This window comes from Onychomys torridus, chromosome 1 (genome assembly GCF_903995425.1).
Source record: "Onychomys torridus chromosome 1, mOncTor1.1, whole genome shotgun sequence".
Classification (NCBI taxonomy): Eukaryota; Metazoa; Chordata; class Mammalia; order Rodentia; family Cricetidae; genus Onychomys; species Onychomys torridus.
The window spans coordinates 92,562,953-92,580,212 of NC_050443.1; the positions used below are offsets into that span (position 1 = coordinate 92,562,953).

The 17,260-nt window shown below is 36.6% G+C and overlaps 1 protein-coding gene and 1 pseudogene across 2 annotated transcripts in view; one reads left to right on the plus strand and one right to left on the minus strand.

Annotated features, from left to right (window-relative positions):
- The window catches only part of Pde3b (phosphodiesterase 3B), a 146,302-nt gene that overhangs the window by 80,027 nt on the left and 49,015 nt on the right, over positions 1–17,260 (plus strand). For both annotated transcript variants that reach the window (XM_036189986.1, XM_036189975.1), the window contains exon 2: positions 11,404–11,454. In XM_036189986.1, coding sequence (XP_036045879.1) covers positions 11,404–11,454 — 51 coding nt within the window. The remainder of the gene's footprint in view (positions 1–11,403; positions 11,455–17,260) is intronic.
- LOC118586725 lies at positions 14,970–17,028 on the minus strand (annotated as a pseudogene).

Below are 17,260 nucleotides of genomic sequence, written 5' to 3' on the forward strand. Positions count from 1 at the left end.
TGTTTTCATCAAAGGTTTCCCTCCTTGGGTGTAGCTGTGTCTCAGTAGTAGAGTGTTTGCCCAACATCTTTGAGGCATGGATTCCATCTAGGACTGACAAAGTGTTTTGCTCCTTTGGCTGCCTCTGTATCTAGTCTCATTACTTCTCTTAGCATCAAGTACAAATACCCTGCAGAACCTGCCATGTAAAAATATCCGATAACTGGCCGGGTGGTGGTGGTGCATGCCTTTAATCCCAGCACTTGGGAGGCAGATCCAGGCGGATCTCTGTGAGTTCGAGGCCAGCCTGGTCTACAAAGGTAGATCCAGGACAGGCACCAAAACACTAGAGAAACCCTGTCTTGAAAAAACAAAACAAACAAACAAACAAACAAAAAAATGCCCAATAACTGGATCCATTTCACTCTTGCCTTTACATCCCAATTACTTAAGCATGTTCTCTAATAACCATCTCTATTTCTTTGCCTCTCTAATTTCTTAACTTCTTAGCCAAAGCAGAATAAGTATACTTAAAGTGTGCATAAAATGTGGAGACTAAAGACAAAAATTGATCACTTTCTTTTATTTTTTTTTAATTTATTTTTTATTTTTTTGGTTTTTCAAGGCAGGGTTTCTCTGTGTAGCTTTGCGCCTTTCCCAGATCTCACTCTGTGGACCAGGCTGGCCTCGAACTCACAGAGATCCACCTGCCTCTGCCTCCCAAGTGCTGGGATTACAGGTGTGAGCCACCATCGCCCGGCACTTTCTTTTATTTTTAAGGCATGGTTTTGAAGTGTAGCAGAGGCTGACAAGGATCTCACTCTTCAGGCCAAGTTGGTCTGTCACTTGTGATCTTCCTGCCTCAGCTTCCTGAGTGCTGCTTTTAAAGACAAGTGCCATCTTTGAATGTTACCATTAGCATTAGTGTTCCCTGTTTGCCATAGGTCTTACTAGCTTCTCTTCTCTAAAGGTATTCACCATCGTAGATGTCTTTATAGTATCCCATATACTCGTATAACTAAAAGTACACCTCAATATTATATATATGATTTATTCACGTAAATGTATCCTTTTCTGACTTGTCTTGTTTAATTGTCTTCCAGGATTTACATACACAGTCCATAGCCACATTTCATTTATTGTCACTGATTTTTTTTTTTTTTTTACCAAGTTTTGCTGATAGATATTTGTGTTGTGTTTAGCTTTTTTCTATCCTAATATTTTGAACTGCTGTGTTGATTTTTGTTTTTGTCTCCTAGTGTCACATTATAGCAAAGGATCAAGCTCTGGGGTTTTCCCCTAAATTTGTTGTGAATTAAGCTTTTGTAAAGGACAATAAAAACATCTGACTAATGCCAATTTTCTAATGCTGAGAGGCTGGTGAAATTGCTTGCACTTGAGCCTGGCAATCTGGGTTTAATCTCTGAACCTGCAGTGGAAAGAGAGAGCCAATCCTTGAAAGATATCCTTTGGCTCCCCACTGTGACATGTGCATGAACATACACCACAAATGAAATACAGTTTTGAAATCTTTGTTCTTTAAAAATCTTTAAATTGGACACATAATTGTGACTAGAGTGATAATTTCATACATATATTCAGTGCATAATGACTGAATCAAGGTAATTAGCATTTTTATCTTCTTTAACACTTAGTATTTCTTTGTGTTGAAGTTTTGAACTTTCCTAGTTCTTATAAAATATCTAACGAGTGTGAAATATGAGCACTTTCTGTGCTGTAGAACATTAGAAATCATTCTACCTATGTAACTATAATTTTACTTCCTATTTAACTCCTCTCTTTCTTTCCTCCAACCCACTCTTCTGTGCCTGTACTCTTGTTTTTATGAAATCAACTCTTTCAGCTTCCACACGTGAATAAGAACATGATACTTGTCTTTCTGTGTTTGGCTTGTTTTGTTTAACATGATGTCTTCTAGCTCCATCCATATTATTACAAAAGATAATATGTCATCCCTTTTCATGGCAGAATTATATCCCCTCATTCATGGATATCCATTAAATTTTCTTTATCTAACCATAAACGGAAATAAAGACTGACTTATCTATTTTGAATAACACTACAATAAACATAGAAGTGCAGATAGCTCTGATAAACTTATTTAAATTCTCTTGAATCTATATTTAGTAGTAGGATAGCTGTCTCATGTAGAAGTTCCATTTTTAGTTTTGCACCGACACTCCATTTTTTTCCTGTGGTAGTCTGCCCTCCAAAAATGGTGTATACGAAATTGTCTTTGTATCTCTATCAATATTAGCAAAATCTTTTATTATAATTTTGCTTTATTCTTCAGTATTTTCTACATGTATCTAATAAAATGATAATATCCACCCTTATTTCCCTTGTCCAACTTCCTTAGTATCCCCAATAAAACATCCTCTCCCAACTTATGTCTCTCCCCGGCCTTTTTGAATAACCCACTAAATCCAGTTAGTTCTTCCCATTTATACATGTATATAGAGCCACCATTGGAGTGTGGGTATCCTACTAGTGGGAACACCATCAAAAAAGGGTTGGGTTATGGTTGAGAACTGAGTAGGGAACCAAGTTGGGACCTGAATTGCAAACCACCCGAGTTACTATTATTCTTGGGAATCTCCCTCTTCACAGCTGTCAACTGTCAGTAGTTTCTTAGTAAGGAGTGGGGATTGGAGAACACCTCTGCTATCTAGGCCAGATTTTTGTTTTGTTTTGTTTTGTTTTTGTTTTGCTTAATTTTATTCAGGTCTTATGCAGGTATTACCAGCTGCTGTGAGTTCCTGAGTGCCATAGCCATGCCATGTACAGAAGACAGCCTTTCACCGAAATCCTGACCATCTTCTTACTCTCACGTGTTTTCAGTCTCCTCTTTCATGATGTTCCCCAAGTCTTGGAGAGAGGGGAATTCATAGAGTCTATTGGTATAAATATACATATTTAGAAGACAATTTAACAACATGACCAGTGAACAAAATAACAAGACGCCGTAGACTTCTGACAGCAATATAGAACCAGGCTTGAATTCCTTCCTGTGGAGAAAGTAATTGAGTCCTAACACAATAGCCATCCTAAATGGGAGGAAACAGCATTTTCCTTGAGAAGTTCACACCTTTTCTGAGGGATTTATCATTGACTTTTTCTTATATCTCTTCCCATAATTAATGTCTGTTCACCAAACCTATGTTAAATAATTTTCTTAATAAACTTGATAAAAGAAATGGAGTGAGATAATAGTCCATTGTTGTAGCACAAATCTTAAAAGGTCTTATTGATAAAAACATACCGGAGCCAGGTATTGGAGTGAATGCTCAAAGATCAGAGAAACAGAACAGGCTACCGCTGATCTTTGTTATTTCTTCCTTCTGATTTTGGTGTTAGTTTATTCTTGTTGTTGTTGTTGTTTTTTTTAAGTCTTTAATTTGCATCACTAGGTTGTTTGAAATTGTTCTTTTTTATTGATTCACATGATTATTACTATAAACTATCTTTAGCTGATCTCCTTAGATTCAATATTGTTTGTTCTACATAATTGAGGTACTCTTATTGGGTGAATATATGCTTGTAATTATTTCCTCTTGTTGAATTGATCACTTTATCATCTTAAATTATTTTGTCATAATGAGTTTTATTGTAGAAGTTTCATTTCAATACATATCCATTATACTTTGTTCTTATTTGCCTGGTTACTGCCTCTCTTCCTTCCTCCCTCAAGCAATCCCTCCTGATTTCATTCATATACATATTTACAATGTTTCTCTCTTTCATTTCTCTTCCCATTTCCTTTAGATTCTTCCTTCCTTCTCACAGTCTCTTTCTACTTCCGTGGGTTATATATAAATGTCTTTTCGTGATTTTTATCTTTAAGTATATTTTATTGAATATACGTACTACTACTCTGCTCATTTTGTTGTGCTTATGTGGAATCTCATTTTCTTCAATTTCAGTCTTTATATGTGAAGTTAATTTCATATACTTTAAAAAAAAGTTTAATGCATGTAGTCTAAATCTTTTAATTCAGAAATTTAGAACATTTAAAGTTAAGGTTATTAATATAATAAGGATATATTTCTGTAATCATGATCATGTTTTTTTCTGGTTGTTTTATACCTACTCTTTTTAATTCTTCATTAGTTGTTTGTTGTGGAACATTTTTTAAGATGTGTTATGTACGTAGATGTTTCTGTCCCACCCTCCAGTTCCCAAATAACAAATGCTAGGCTGATAGCTCAGGCTTATTACTAACTATATCTTACAACTTAAATTAACCCATTTCTACTAATCTATGTATTGCCACATGGCTCATGGCTTTATCTGTCCTCTAGCATGTCTTGCTCCCTCTGTGCCTCCTGGCAAGGTAAAATATATATCACATATCTTGTAGTTTTTTTAGGTTATTTCTTTATGTCTAAATTTATTTCAGGATTTCAAGGGATCTTCCTCTTAAAGGATCTATGTCACTGTTTGCTGCTAGCAAACAGCCTACCCAAGAAAAGACAGTTACCAAGAAGCCATGTCTGATTTCATCTTTTTGTGGTTTTATGACCCCTTTTTAAAGCTTTGTCAAATCTTATGTGGAAATTCTGGCCCCACATTGGATGTCATTTGTAGGCAGAAGTTTCTGTCCTGCCTGTCAATTCCCAAATGACTGACGTGTGGACTCAATATTAATTACAAATGCTTGGCTGATAGCTCAGGTTTATTACTAACTAGCTCTTACAACTTAAATGAACCTATTTCTATTAATCTATGTATTGCCATGTGGCTCATGACTTTACGAATCCTCCAGCATGTCTTGCTCCCTCTGTGTCTCTTGGTGACCCCACTGACTCCACCCTTCTTCCTCCCAGCATTCTCAGTTTGGCTGTCCCACTTATACTTCCTGCCTGGTGACTAGCTAGTCAGTTCTTTATTAACCACTGAGTAATATATAGTCACATTGTATATAAAGATTATTCCACAGCTGTATTACATTCATATATGCTGTGGAATATTTGTTTAATGATGTAAGGATGTGTTGCATTCTTTTATGCTGCATTTGTTTAACTCTGTAAAGCTGTGAAAACACCTGATTGGTCTAATAAAGAGCTGAATGGTCAATAGCTAAGCAGGAGAAAGAAAAAGGCAGGGATGCCTGGCAGAGAGAATAAATAGGAGGAGAAATCTAGACTCAAGAGAAGAAAGATGAAGGAGGAGTGAGAAAAGAAGGAGGAGAGGAGGATACCAGGGTCCAGCCACACAGCCAGCCAAGGAGTAAGAAGGAAAGAAAGATAAGTAGAATAAAGAAAGGTAAAAAGCCCAGAGGCAAAATGTAATTAAAGAGAAATGGGATAATTTAAGTTAGAAAAGCTGGCTAGAAGCAAGCAAAACTAAGGCCGAGAATTCATAAATAAGTCTCTGTTTTTATTTGGGACCTGGATATTGGGGGCCCCCAAAGAGCTAAACAAACAAACAAACAAACAAACAAAAAAAACAACCAACTACAATTGTTCTCTGTAGCTTGGTATGTTTCTCTATTGGTAAGACTTGTTTAGGTTTTTTTTAATTATCTCTTTTTTTTCCCCATCTGTGATGGTAGATTTTTATTTTCATTTTCTTTTTCATTCTAGTATGGCACTTCTCAAGTATTTCTTGTGAGGCCAGTCTGGGGAGGTAAATTCTCCCAATTTTCATTCCTTATATTTTCTGAAAAAAGCCCTTGTTGGATATAGTATTCCTGATTGATAGGTTTTTATTTTCAAGACTTTGCATATGTTATTCTAGACTCTCTTCACATGTAATGTTTCTGTTGAGAAATCTGCTGTTTGTGGTACTGGGGATTCCCATACATGTAACTTGACAAGATTACTTTTTTTTTTTTTTTTTTTTTTTTTTGGTGGTATCATTTTGCTTCTAATTTTTAACAGTCTGATTACAATGTGCTTCAGGAGAGCCTTTGTTTGGAGAATATTTGGAGACATTTGACATTTAAATCTGGAGGCTCATATCTTTCTGAAGGTTGGATGTTTTCAAATATTATGTAAATGAGTAATTTTTCTATGCATTTCTCCTCCTGTTTTCCTACTGTAATATTGCTAGTATTTCTTCAATTTATGGTGTTTTATATAGATCTTGTATTCCTTCCCTCCTTCCTCCTCTTCTTTCCTTTTTTCCTCCTGCTGCTTAGTCTATCCTGTCATCAAAGCTCTCAGCTATATTTGTTGTTCATTTATTGAGTTCTTTATCTTCAAAATTTGTTTTATTAAAATGATCTCTATCTCTTTAATGAATTATTTTAGATCATAAATTGCTTTTGTAATTTTGTTGATTTGTCTGTAATTTCTTGGCTCTGAATTATCTTAGAATCATTAGTTTTAATTATTCATGTAGTCTGCCAATTTCCTCCTATCTATTGGCAGAGAACTTTTATGATGTTAATTTGATTTTTAAAAAATGTTTCTTGTGTTCATATTTTGGTATTTGTCTGTCTGGAGGATAAGTTGCTCTTACTAATTTAATAAGGTGGAATTTGTAGCAGATTTTCTCATGTATATGTTTCTAGAGTGTTCGTTGAATAGGTATGTGGTATTGGTTAAAGGATGGTTAAAATAGTATAGTACTTGTGGATCCTAACCAGCAATGGATAATGGTGGTCATGACATGTGCATTTTTTTGCTCTCAGCCGTAGGCATTTGTAGGATTACTCTACTAGCTGTGATGAAACTTTCTTAGGCAGAGTGGTTTTTGCCAGTGGCTGTGGGTGTGGCATATTGCTGCTGCTGTGAGCTGCCTGTCAGATTTGTGGGTCATGTGCTTGTAGTGCCACTCTAGTGGGCTTGGAAAGGCACATCACAGTATACATGACAGTGAGGGTAGAATGCTGAGAGTGCCAAAGGGCCACAGGCGATGAGATAGGTACTTAGTAAGTTGAAGGGTTATTGTGTTCCTTCAAGAGGCTTCTGGTTCCAAGTTGGTTCAGGGTATGGCTTTTGGCTGTTTCCTGGGGACAAAGGTGAATGGGTAAAGCTACCCAACCATTTCTCAGTCTTCGTAGGCTAATTGCATGCTTCCTGAGGTTATGTGAGGGTGGGCAGTAGCAACCAGCTGTTCCTAGAGGCTGTAAGATGGCATCCTGGCAGCTTCCAGGGGAACGGGGAAGCTGATCTATTTGGTAGAAAGGCTGCCTAGCAGTGTGTTAAATCCTTAGGAAGATAGCAAGTGTCACCCAGTTATTGTTTCAGGCAGTGGGCTGAGTATCCTGGCTACTTAATGGTGTTGCAGGGTGATGAGTATAATCGCAGAAGAGCTACTTTCTGATTAGGTGGGCTTATAGGACCTTCTGATTGGTTCATGTGTGTTCCTTGATATGCTAAGTATGATTGATTCATGCATCCCTCCCTAGAGCTTAGCTGGATCATATCTGTCTTCTAATTCTATAGGTACCTGAGGAGGACCTTTTGATCATCCTGCCTCCATCCTCCAACTTCTGGGATTTAAAGTGTGCACCACCATGCTGAATTGGTCTATGTGGTTCTGAGGAGAGAACCTAGCATTTCATGTTTGAGCTACATATCCAGTACCAGCTTCTTCCTTCTTCCCAACTTTTAGGACAGGGTCTCATACATACCAGATTAGACTAGAACTCACTATGTAGCTGAAGATGTTAATTTCTAGATTTGCCCTAAAATAATAGACCTAAATGTGGACTCTTGGGCAGTCATTCATTTGGTGCTAATTACTTAGAAAATTTCATTTTCTCAAAATCTCCAATGTTGTTATTGTTCAAACTACACAAAAGATATTCTACTAGTTTTTGTGGCTTTTACTGTATTTGCTTTTATTGAAATAAGAGAATTTCAGCTTAAGAACTGCTGCCTTTTGGTAATTGTGATCCTGTAGAAAGTAGCTGAAAATAATGACATGCTGATGCTTAGGAGTTGATTTGAAGCCAACTTTTAGCCAGAAGAGGTGTGGGGAAGAACATGATAATGGGATAAAGGTCCACAAGGAGTGAATTTATTAAAGGGAATAACCTTCAGTAGAAAATGATACAGTAGAGAGGATCTGAAAGTAGTGAGCAGAGAGGAAAAACTCTACACATTGTAAGATTTGATGAACCTCTAGGATTACAGTGGCTTCTGAGTAGGCCACTTTTCATTTGTCTAAACTCAGACTGTAAGCAAAGATGGGATCAGTCTTATAAACAAACATTAGAATTCCTTTACCCCAAAGTCTTTCAGCATATTTTCATTATAATTCCCTACCCCTGCCCAGGAAGCTCGAGACGTTTGTTTGTTTGTTTGTTTGTTTGTTGTAATGATTTTATTTTTTTACTAAGATACTTAAATACCAAAGTGTATGGCACATCTCTTTTATACAATATATCTATTTATGTACTATAGCTATTGATTAAGATTTTTCAGGTTCTTAAGAACCAGTCTTATTTGTTTAGGGGTAATGGTACCTCCATTTAGAACACTAGGTATGACTATAAATATCGTTTTGGGTAATAGAGTACAACTAACTGAAAGGGTAATGTTGATTGATCAGATGAGTCAATGAAGTGAGGAGAATACTTGGTGTTAAGCTTTCAAAATACAAGTGTGTTTGAGGTAATAAATCCATTTATGCTTTGACCAATGCATCTTGGAAATGAGACATCAGCTTATAGATCAGAATGCAAATTAATAGCTTATGGCCTGTGCCTTAGGTAATTTTTAGCTACATATCATATGGCTGTTTTCACTTGACTATTATAGACTTTTGTTGGTAAACTTGAGAAAACATCAGATTTATAAAAGTCAAAATGAGAGGAATGGTGATTAAGCTAGTCGATATCCTCAATCACCAAGAAACTGCCATACTAAAATAAGAACAGAATTGAAGTATTATAGCTAGATCTCCAAAGCCAGTCCTCTAGAGACAACATGCAGAGAATGGGTCATAGCAGTCTCAAGTATAAGAGAATCTCAGGGATTTTAGGTTATTAGTCTTAATGTCTTAAACTGCATTAGTATCTTTAGAATCCAGATTGCATCCTCATTAAGTCACAACCTAAAATATTATTGCAGTACTATACTTAGGGCCATAAGAAACAACTATGTAAATGTAGTAATTGTATCTATTAAAATATAACTTTGTGTAGCTTCACCACAGCCATTTTGAGGTACGGGTCCATGAGTTCTCTCAAGTGGATAGTATTTGGATTTTCTTTAGAAAGAAATAGATTTCAGTAGGAGGAAGAAATTACTTTATGAAAGGATGTTGATGAGGAGGTAGTAATAATATATAACCACAGCCCTTTTTTTTGAATGACCAAAGGTGGTAGGTACATTTTCTAAAGTAGTAATCACCAAATTAGAGCCTACTGAGACAGTCCTCCTAGCAGTCTTATTCTGAACTATTTTTCAGAACTATTAGAGTTTTTAAAGAAAAAATAAACAAACAAACATGAAAGAATATGTTATAAAGACCATATTTGGTTTGCAAAGCCTGTACTCTGTTCCTTTACAAAAGTAGTTTTATAACCACTAGTAAAACGTTAGAATAGTGACCAAATAGGAACACATTAAGATTTTTTTGCACCTTTTTTTTTTTTTTTTTTTTTGCTGCTGCTGCTGCAGCCATCACCAGGAGTATATTCAGGCTTCAGGAGAGGCTGCCTTTTATGTTCTCTGTTGAGGTAAAAAGGTCTGGTTTGACCCCCGTGAGATCAATGAAATTGCCACTGCCTGTTCCTACCAGCAGATCTGGAAGCTGATCAAAGATGGGCTGATCATCTGTAAGCCAGTGACTGTCTATTCCCAGGCTTGATACCAAAAAAAAAATACCTTGGCTAGAGGAAGGGCATGTGTGTGGGCATAGCAAAAGGGTGCTGCCTATTTTTGAATGACTGAGAAGGTGACTTGGATGAGAAGGATGTGGTTTCTGCACTGGCTTCTCAGGAGATAATATGAAGTCAAGATTGACCACTGCATGTATCATAGCCTGTAGGAAATGTGTTTACAAACAAACAAACAAACAAACAAACAAGAAACAACCACCACCAAAATAACAAAAAACCCCAAGCAGATTGTCACAATCAATCCCTGCCACACATATCACATATAACAACAAAGAAAAAGAGGTTATGAATTTGAATAAGAGAAAAAAGGAGGGAGTATATGGGAGAAGTATATTATAAATTTAAATACAATTTTAAAATTACAAGAGACTATTTAAAGAGGACAAGATCAAGAAATATAGCTTACCTCTCATGTATGTATATAGTAAGTGGCCTTTGTAATATATAACATCAATCAGTCATTAAAATAAAACAAGCCTTTAAAAAAGATTTTTTTGAGACTAAAAGACTGAAGCCCAAGGGCAAGAACAAACATAAATAGTGAAGTATAAAAAAAAGTTAGGGTTTTTATTTAAAATGTAGTGGATCTATTCAATATTAGGGTTCAAAGCCTTGTAGAAAAATGACAATTACAGGAATTAGTTAAGCAAGAAGAAGAGACTTATTCTTTAACTGAAAACAGTTCATAGAAACTTAGGGTAGATAGATGGTCATGACTGTGACAGCTTACTAAATTCAAGTTAACTCTGTCTTGTTGAATGCAGTGATTGTTGTACTAGACAAGCGGGTAGCCAGGAAGCCTTCTAGGAAAAGACAGAGAAAGCAAGGCTGGGCTGAGAGTTATACCATGTCTTGGAAAGACTTGAAAACAGTCACTGCTTCTTTGTGTATTGAAAAGAGTGTACTTTGATATTTGTAAACCATTTCTTTAAATGTAATTTAACCTAGGGGGAGAAGAAGCTCTGAAGCTTTGTCTATGGGAGAGCCTTATTAGTAAGGAAATAGCTACACACATGGACATGAGCTTAAGATGATGGTGATGACTCTTTGCGAGGGGCATCTGCTGTTAGTTAATTTTTCTTACATTTTCAGTGACATGATTTTGGATCTGTTTTTCATTTTTTAGTAATATTTTTATACTTAATTTTTTTTTTACTTTACTTACATGTATGTATTTGTCTGTATGTGTGCCATGTGCACACAGTGTCTGTGGGGTTCAGAAAGGGGCATTGGATCTCCTAGAATTAGAGTTACAGGCAGTTGTAAGCCACCTGATATGGGTGCTGGGATTTTAACTTGGGTCATTTATGAGAGCAGTAAGTGCTCTTAACCTTTGAGTCATCTTTCAGCCCAATAACAAATATTTGAAGGTTAATAATAAGTTACTATAGTGCCTTTGTTCTGAAATGCTTTACCCTTTGGATTGCTCAGTTGTAGATTATATGAGTTAATGAAGTAATTTATAAAGAGGTTATTTTTATTCTCATCTCCCTGACTTCCTTTTCTGATAGCTAAGCTGTTGTAGACATCGTGAGTGGAAGAGGGTGCAGATTGATTGTCTTTGCATGTTTGCTCACAGTTTGTAACCTGGTGCTCTTTTACAGATGATCCTCTGGGACTGGGACCTGAAGCAGTGGTGCAAACCTCATTACCAGGTAAGCACGAAAGGTACTGATGTCTGTTCAAATTACCCAAACTTTAGCTAAAGTTATACTCTTAGATTTCAGTATAATAAAATGTTCTTACCTGAGCTAAGTTAACCAGAATTTTCATGGGATTAGATTAAATATTAAATATAATGAGATTAAATATAAATGAAAAATAAAATAACCAACTAGTTGTTTTAAAAGTACTTCTAATATAATCATGGCTCAAAATAAACTATTAAGATAAGCCCCCCCCCCCCCGTTTTTGGTATGGGACACTGATGTACAGAAGGAGAGAAACAGATTTTAGGCTATGTATGAAAGACTAAATCAATTGGCAAAAAATGTTTTATAGGGAAGCAAAATGCTCTACTTTCATTTTCTGAAATCTTGATCTTTACCTGCACAACTCTGGTTTTCACAAGCTAAGCCTTCTGTGTAACCTAGAGCAACTTACAACAACCTCAGAGCCTCAACTACACCACTGCATCCCCAGAAAACCCTGTCCTGACTTGTAGTCATTTTTTTCTTGTTTTCACACTTTATATATGCATGTATAAATGAAAATGGAGTAATGTATACTTTAAGATCATTTTTTATCATTTAAGCATTATATACCAGTAACAGAAAAATGAAAATAGAAGTGTAAGGAGAAAGAAAAATAATTCGAGAACACCATGAATTGTATGTTATATTTTTTAAAAAATGAATGCCACTTTGAGTGGCTGTTTTTTATTTTGTATTTAAATGTTTCTAGTTTATTTTATTATTTTTTGCATTGTGGCTGTAGGTATGCCTGTGGATGCAGTGCTCCCAAAGGCAAGAAGAGGGTGTCTGGAGTTACAGATGGTTGTGAGCCACCTATGGGTACTAGAAACTGAAGCCAGGTCTTCTGGAAGAGCAAGTGCTTTAAACTGCTGAATCATCACTCCAGCTCCCTGATTTTTATTTTCAAACAGTGTGTACAATAGCCACAATAGCCCTTAGGATGAAAATGGCCTCTGGACCTTGGTAAGCAAAATTATGCTACCACAGTAATCAGATAAAACTAAGGAGTAGGCACATCTGACTTGAAATGGGATACCTCCTTGACTAGTTACATAATAGACTTTATCACCATTCATATTCACAGAGATCTTCAATTTCCAGTTAAAATAGAATCTAAATTAATGGCAAAATCTAAAGATAAATAAGCATAAATAGTCAGAACCATGGCTTGTCTGACAGACTAGTATATATTAGGCATCTCTACCTATTTTGCTTTTTTCTCTTTCTTTCTAATAGCCCTTATCAAAGTATAGCATTCATCTATAAAAGTACATAGCTCATCAATGAATAATTTGATGTATTTTCTCACACTGAAGAAGTAACATTCCCTATCCCTTCTAGGCCCTTTTCCTAGTTATTCAGCTTTCCTCTGGGATTATGTCAGTCCTAAATTCTGCTGTTTCACCCCAGCTTTTTTATTTTTTTAGAAATAGAAAGAAGCATTGTACTTTTTCTATTAAGTTGGCTGTGAGATAAATTAGTAGTGAATATAGCAGTAACCAGTTTATTTTCAATTTGTTCCACTGAATAAATATATTACAATGTATTTATTGATTGTATTGTGCTCCATTTTTGTTTTATGCTTGTCTTTTGTTTGTTTTGTTTTTGACTGTTGCAAGTGATATTGCTGGAACAGTCGTTTTGTTGGGTATGTAACTTGGAGTGAATTGCTAACTATATATATATATATATATATATATATATATATATATATATATATATATTCACTTTTGGTTAATTGTGTCAAATAATTTCCCAGAGTTTGTGTTCATTTTACGCAACAACAAGTGTATGAGTGTTCTAGTAGCTTTGCATTCCTGTAAACGTTTAGTAGGAAAATTCCAGTAACTGTATAAAATGCTCTTACTGATAACTCATCAGATTGAAGGCTGTTTCTTATGTTAGTTGGTCACCTAGATATCCACTGGTCAAAAGTTTTGTAAGTTTTTCATCTTTCATTTAGCAGTCAGTGGGAGTTCGTTATGTGTTCTCGACATGAACTTATATGTACATGACTATGGATATATATTTCGTGTGTGTGTGTGTGTGTGTGTGTGTGTGTGTGTGTGTGTGTGTGAGAGAGAGAGAGACAGAGAGAGACAGAGAGAGAGAGAGAGAATGATATGTTTACTTAAGAACTCTCAAGAGTCATGAAGATTTTCTTCCATTCTACCTTCTAGATGCTTTGTTGTTTAACTTTCCACCTTTAGATCTGTAGTACATTTATTACATTTGTAATTCATTTCTTATATATGTGTCATTTAAGATACCTTAAATTTTTATTATATTTATTTATTTGGGTTGGGAGAGACATGTGGATGTCAGAGTTGGCACTTTCCTTCCACCATGAGGAGTCCAGGGATTTAGGCCTTCAGGATTGGTGGCAAGTACATTTCACTCACTAAGCTATTTCACTGGCCTGAGATTTTTTTTTTTTAATTGAGACATACAATTGATCCAATTCTAATTTGAAAGCTCTACCAAAATAGAAATAGTTTTGAGAATTTCTGCTTTGCTTCTGCATCTTTTGCCACTGTTACTAAATGAGCAAATGCCTTCAGTAGAAAAGCAGTTTTCCTTCCTTCCTTCCTTCCTTCCTTCCTCCCTCCCTCCCTCCCTCCCTCCCTCCCTCCCTCCCTCCCTCCCTCCCCCCCTCCTTCCCTCCTTCCTTCCTTCCTTCCTCCCTCTCTCTTTCTTCCTTTCCTCCCTCTTTCTTCCCTCCCTCCCTCCTCTCTCTCTCTCTCTCTCTCTCTCTCTCTCTCTCTGTCTCTGTCTCTCTGTGTCTCTCTCTGTGTGTCTCTCTGTCTCTCTCTGGTTTTTCAAGTCAGGGTTTCTCTGTGTAACAACCCTGGCTGACCTGGAACTCACTTTGTAGAAACCTTGAGCTCACAGAGATCTGCCTGCCTTTGCCCCCGAGTGCTGGGATTAAAGGTATGTGTCACCACTGCCCAGCAGAGTAGTTCTTAAATAAGCTTGTTTCTTTGTTAGGATCTTGTTTGGCTTTTTAAGTCCTGATTTTACTGTCCTTTAAACCTTGCTTGAAATCTGAATTTGTTTTTCCAAATTGGAGAAAGGCCCTTTCTGTTTCCTGTGAGTGCTCTGCCTCCCATCCTCTCTGTCTTGTGCCAGTTATGAGTCACTAGCAAAGTTCTTGATGGAAAAAGAATAGCATAGATTAAAAAACTGTATATGTAAATGACTGTGACTGTTCCCAGAGGCCAAGGACTAGAGCTAAAAGAATTTAGAGTTGCAGGTGGTTGTCTATACAGGTGCTTTATAGCCGGTGCTTGGCAACCAAACCCAGACCCTCTGGAAGAACAGCAAGCAAGTCACACTGAGCCATCTAGACTTTTGAGTTCTTTTCCTTCTCTCTGTCTCTGTCTCTGCCTCTGTCTTTCCCCCAACCCCCCCCCCCTCTTTCTGTTTCTGACTTTCTTTTTTGAAACCAGAACATTTATTTTGACTGATTGAAATCCTCAAGATGAACTGGATGCTGAAACAGCTGCCCTCCTGGGTTAGGTGTTCCTTCACAGAATTCATGTCTGAATCTTTAGTATATAATTTTTAGGTGCCTCATCTGTCCAGTCCCAGTAGTGTTTTGTCTCTTAGCCTTAGCAAGGTATAACGCTAGTTATACTTTCTCTTGCACTTTGCAGGCTAGCCACATTTGCCCGAGGTCTGCTTCTGAAGGTGGCAGGCCTTAGATCCACAGTGGCAGAACACTGTGTGCATCTTATTACAATGCTTTCCGAAGGATGATGTTTCTTTCTCATCTTGCTTCTGCTGCCCAGTCCAAAGAGACTGGAAGAGAAGGCACTTCTACTTTCTTTGAGTTCATTTCTATCTTCTCTCTTAATTATGAGTCCTTGACCTTTCATGCCCTGTGTTGGTTACTTGAATGTATGCTATAGTATTTAATTCAGAATTTCTAGTTTTAGGCCAGAGTTGGTCTGATGCCAACTAGTCTCTCTCTTTCTTATAAAAGTATTTAATAAATCGATGTATTTCAATGTTGTAACATGATAGATAGCCCAATGTTATATCAAAGTAGCAAAAGTGAAGTTTCCTGGTGTTTTAAAAACCCTATGAAAAGCAGTACACTTGTATTCAACTTCACAAGAAATTCTCTTCAGGTCCATGAAGATTCATTGACAGCTGTCCCACTTGTTGGGTTGGCAGTGGAGATGGGTGTGTATAGATTGAGCAGACAGTGAAAGTCTCTCAAACCAGAGTGACAAGAATGGGATGTAATGGAAGGATGGCCAACTGCTGACAAAAACTAACTTTTAAAATTAGTCATTCAAAGCAAACATAGTATATAACAAAGCTACAGGAAATAAATAATGGAACAATAAGATGACACATGGGTTAGAGCTCTGAAGCCGTGTACATGTTTCTTCCTGTCTTGTAATAGAAGCCATGGAAACAGAGTTCTGCAGCTGTCCATGGTACCTAATCTACCCCCCCCCCCCCCGGGCTATCAGTGAAAACCTTGGAATTCTCTGCTCTGTAAGATGCTTGTGATCCAACTAGTCTCTCTTACTGAAAGTAATTTGAGAGTAATATTGATTTCCTCAGAGAACTAGTTGAAATACTAGCTGCTACATAGTAGAACTAAATAAAGATGTGAGCTCATGTTAATTTCAGTAACAGTAACTATTAAGCATCTCTAAAATTGTAGTATAAGAACGATCATAGACTAAGTCTTTTAATATTTAAGGGCCAGGCAGCTGCTGCCAGTGCCTCAGTGGCAAGTTCTCCTTGCTTTCTTCTCCCTCTCTCTTTCTGTCTGTCTTTCTCTCTATCTGTCTGTCTCTCATTTAAGATGCAGAAACAATTGTTAGCTTTCTATACAAATGCAAGAATTTTACTTAATATAGGACAATGAGAAATGGAATCATGTTCAGTGTTAAAAGTTGTAAATTATTTGAATATTCAATTTAATTCTGTGTTGAATCATGTTGCTGCCTTGCTCACTACTTCTCTATCTCACCCAGAATTAAAGAGCAAGACCTTGTCATAGACTTAAAAGCATTCATTCACCTCAGTAAATTCCTTTCTGCTTTTTGGCTCTGACTCACAGACTCCCTCTTCTGTCATTAATTTTCTTCCAATTGCCCTGGTGTCAGTGTTCTGCCACAGACAGGCCAGGCTGACTTTTGCTTCTGCGCTTTGTGTTTGCTAAACACTGCACCAAATACTTGTTTTCTAGACTTCTGCTGGTTTTTGACATACATTTGCCTTCTAAGTGAACACCGACTATCCTCTAAAATTGCATTAGCTCCTACACCCTTTGTTCTCTCTCTTTTCCTTTGCATTTTGTCCTTTCTTTTTATGATACTCAAAGTTGACATGACCCTCCATTGACAAATAACTTGAGATACAATGTTCTCAACAACTGTAAATAGAATTCTACCAAAGTTTTAGGTTCTAGCTCCAGTTATGCCATTCATGCATTTTGTCTTCATTGTTCGGCTCAAACTTTCCACTGGTTCCTTTGAATCCTTATACAGTTTTCCGTACTTTTGTCCACATTTTTCATAATACTGATACTCTTTTAAGTATGTGCATTATTCTTGTTTTATATGTTCTACAGGCATTCATCAGATTTATTTTCATAACAGCCTAAGAAGTAGATGTTATCTTCTTTTTTACGTTAAAGAATCTAAAACATTCAGATGTTAAATAGCTTGTTTAAGGTCACAGTTAGGTCACCCAAGAAGCATGGCTCTGTTGTGATGCTAAACGCTCCTTAAGTAAGGCTATG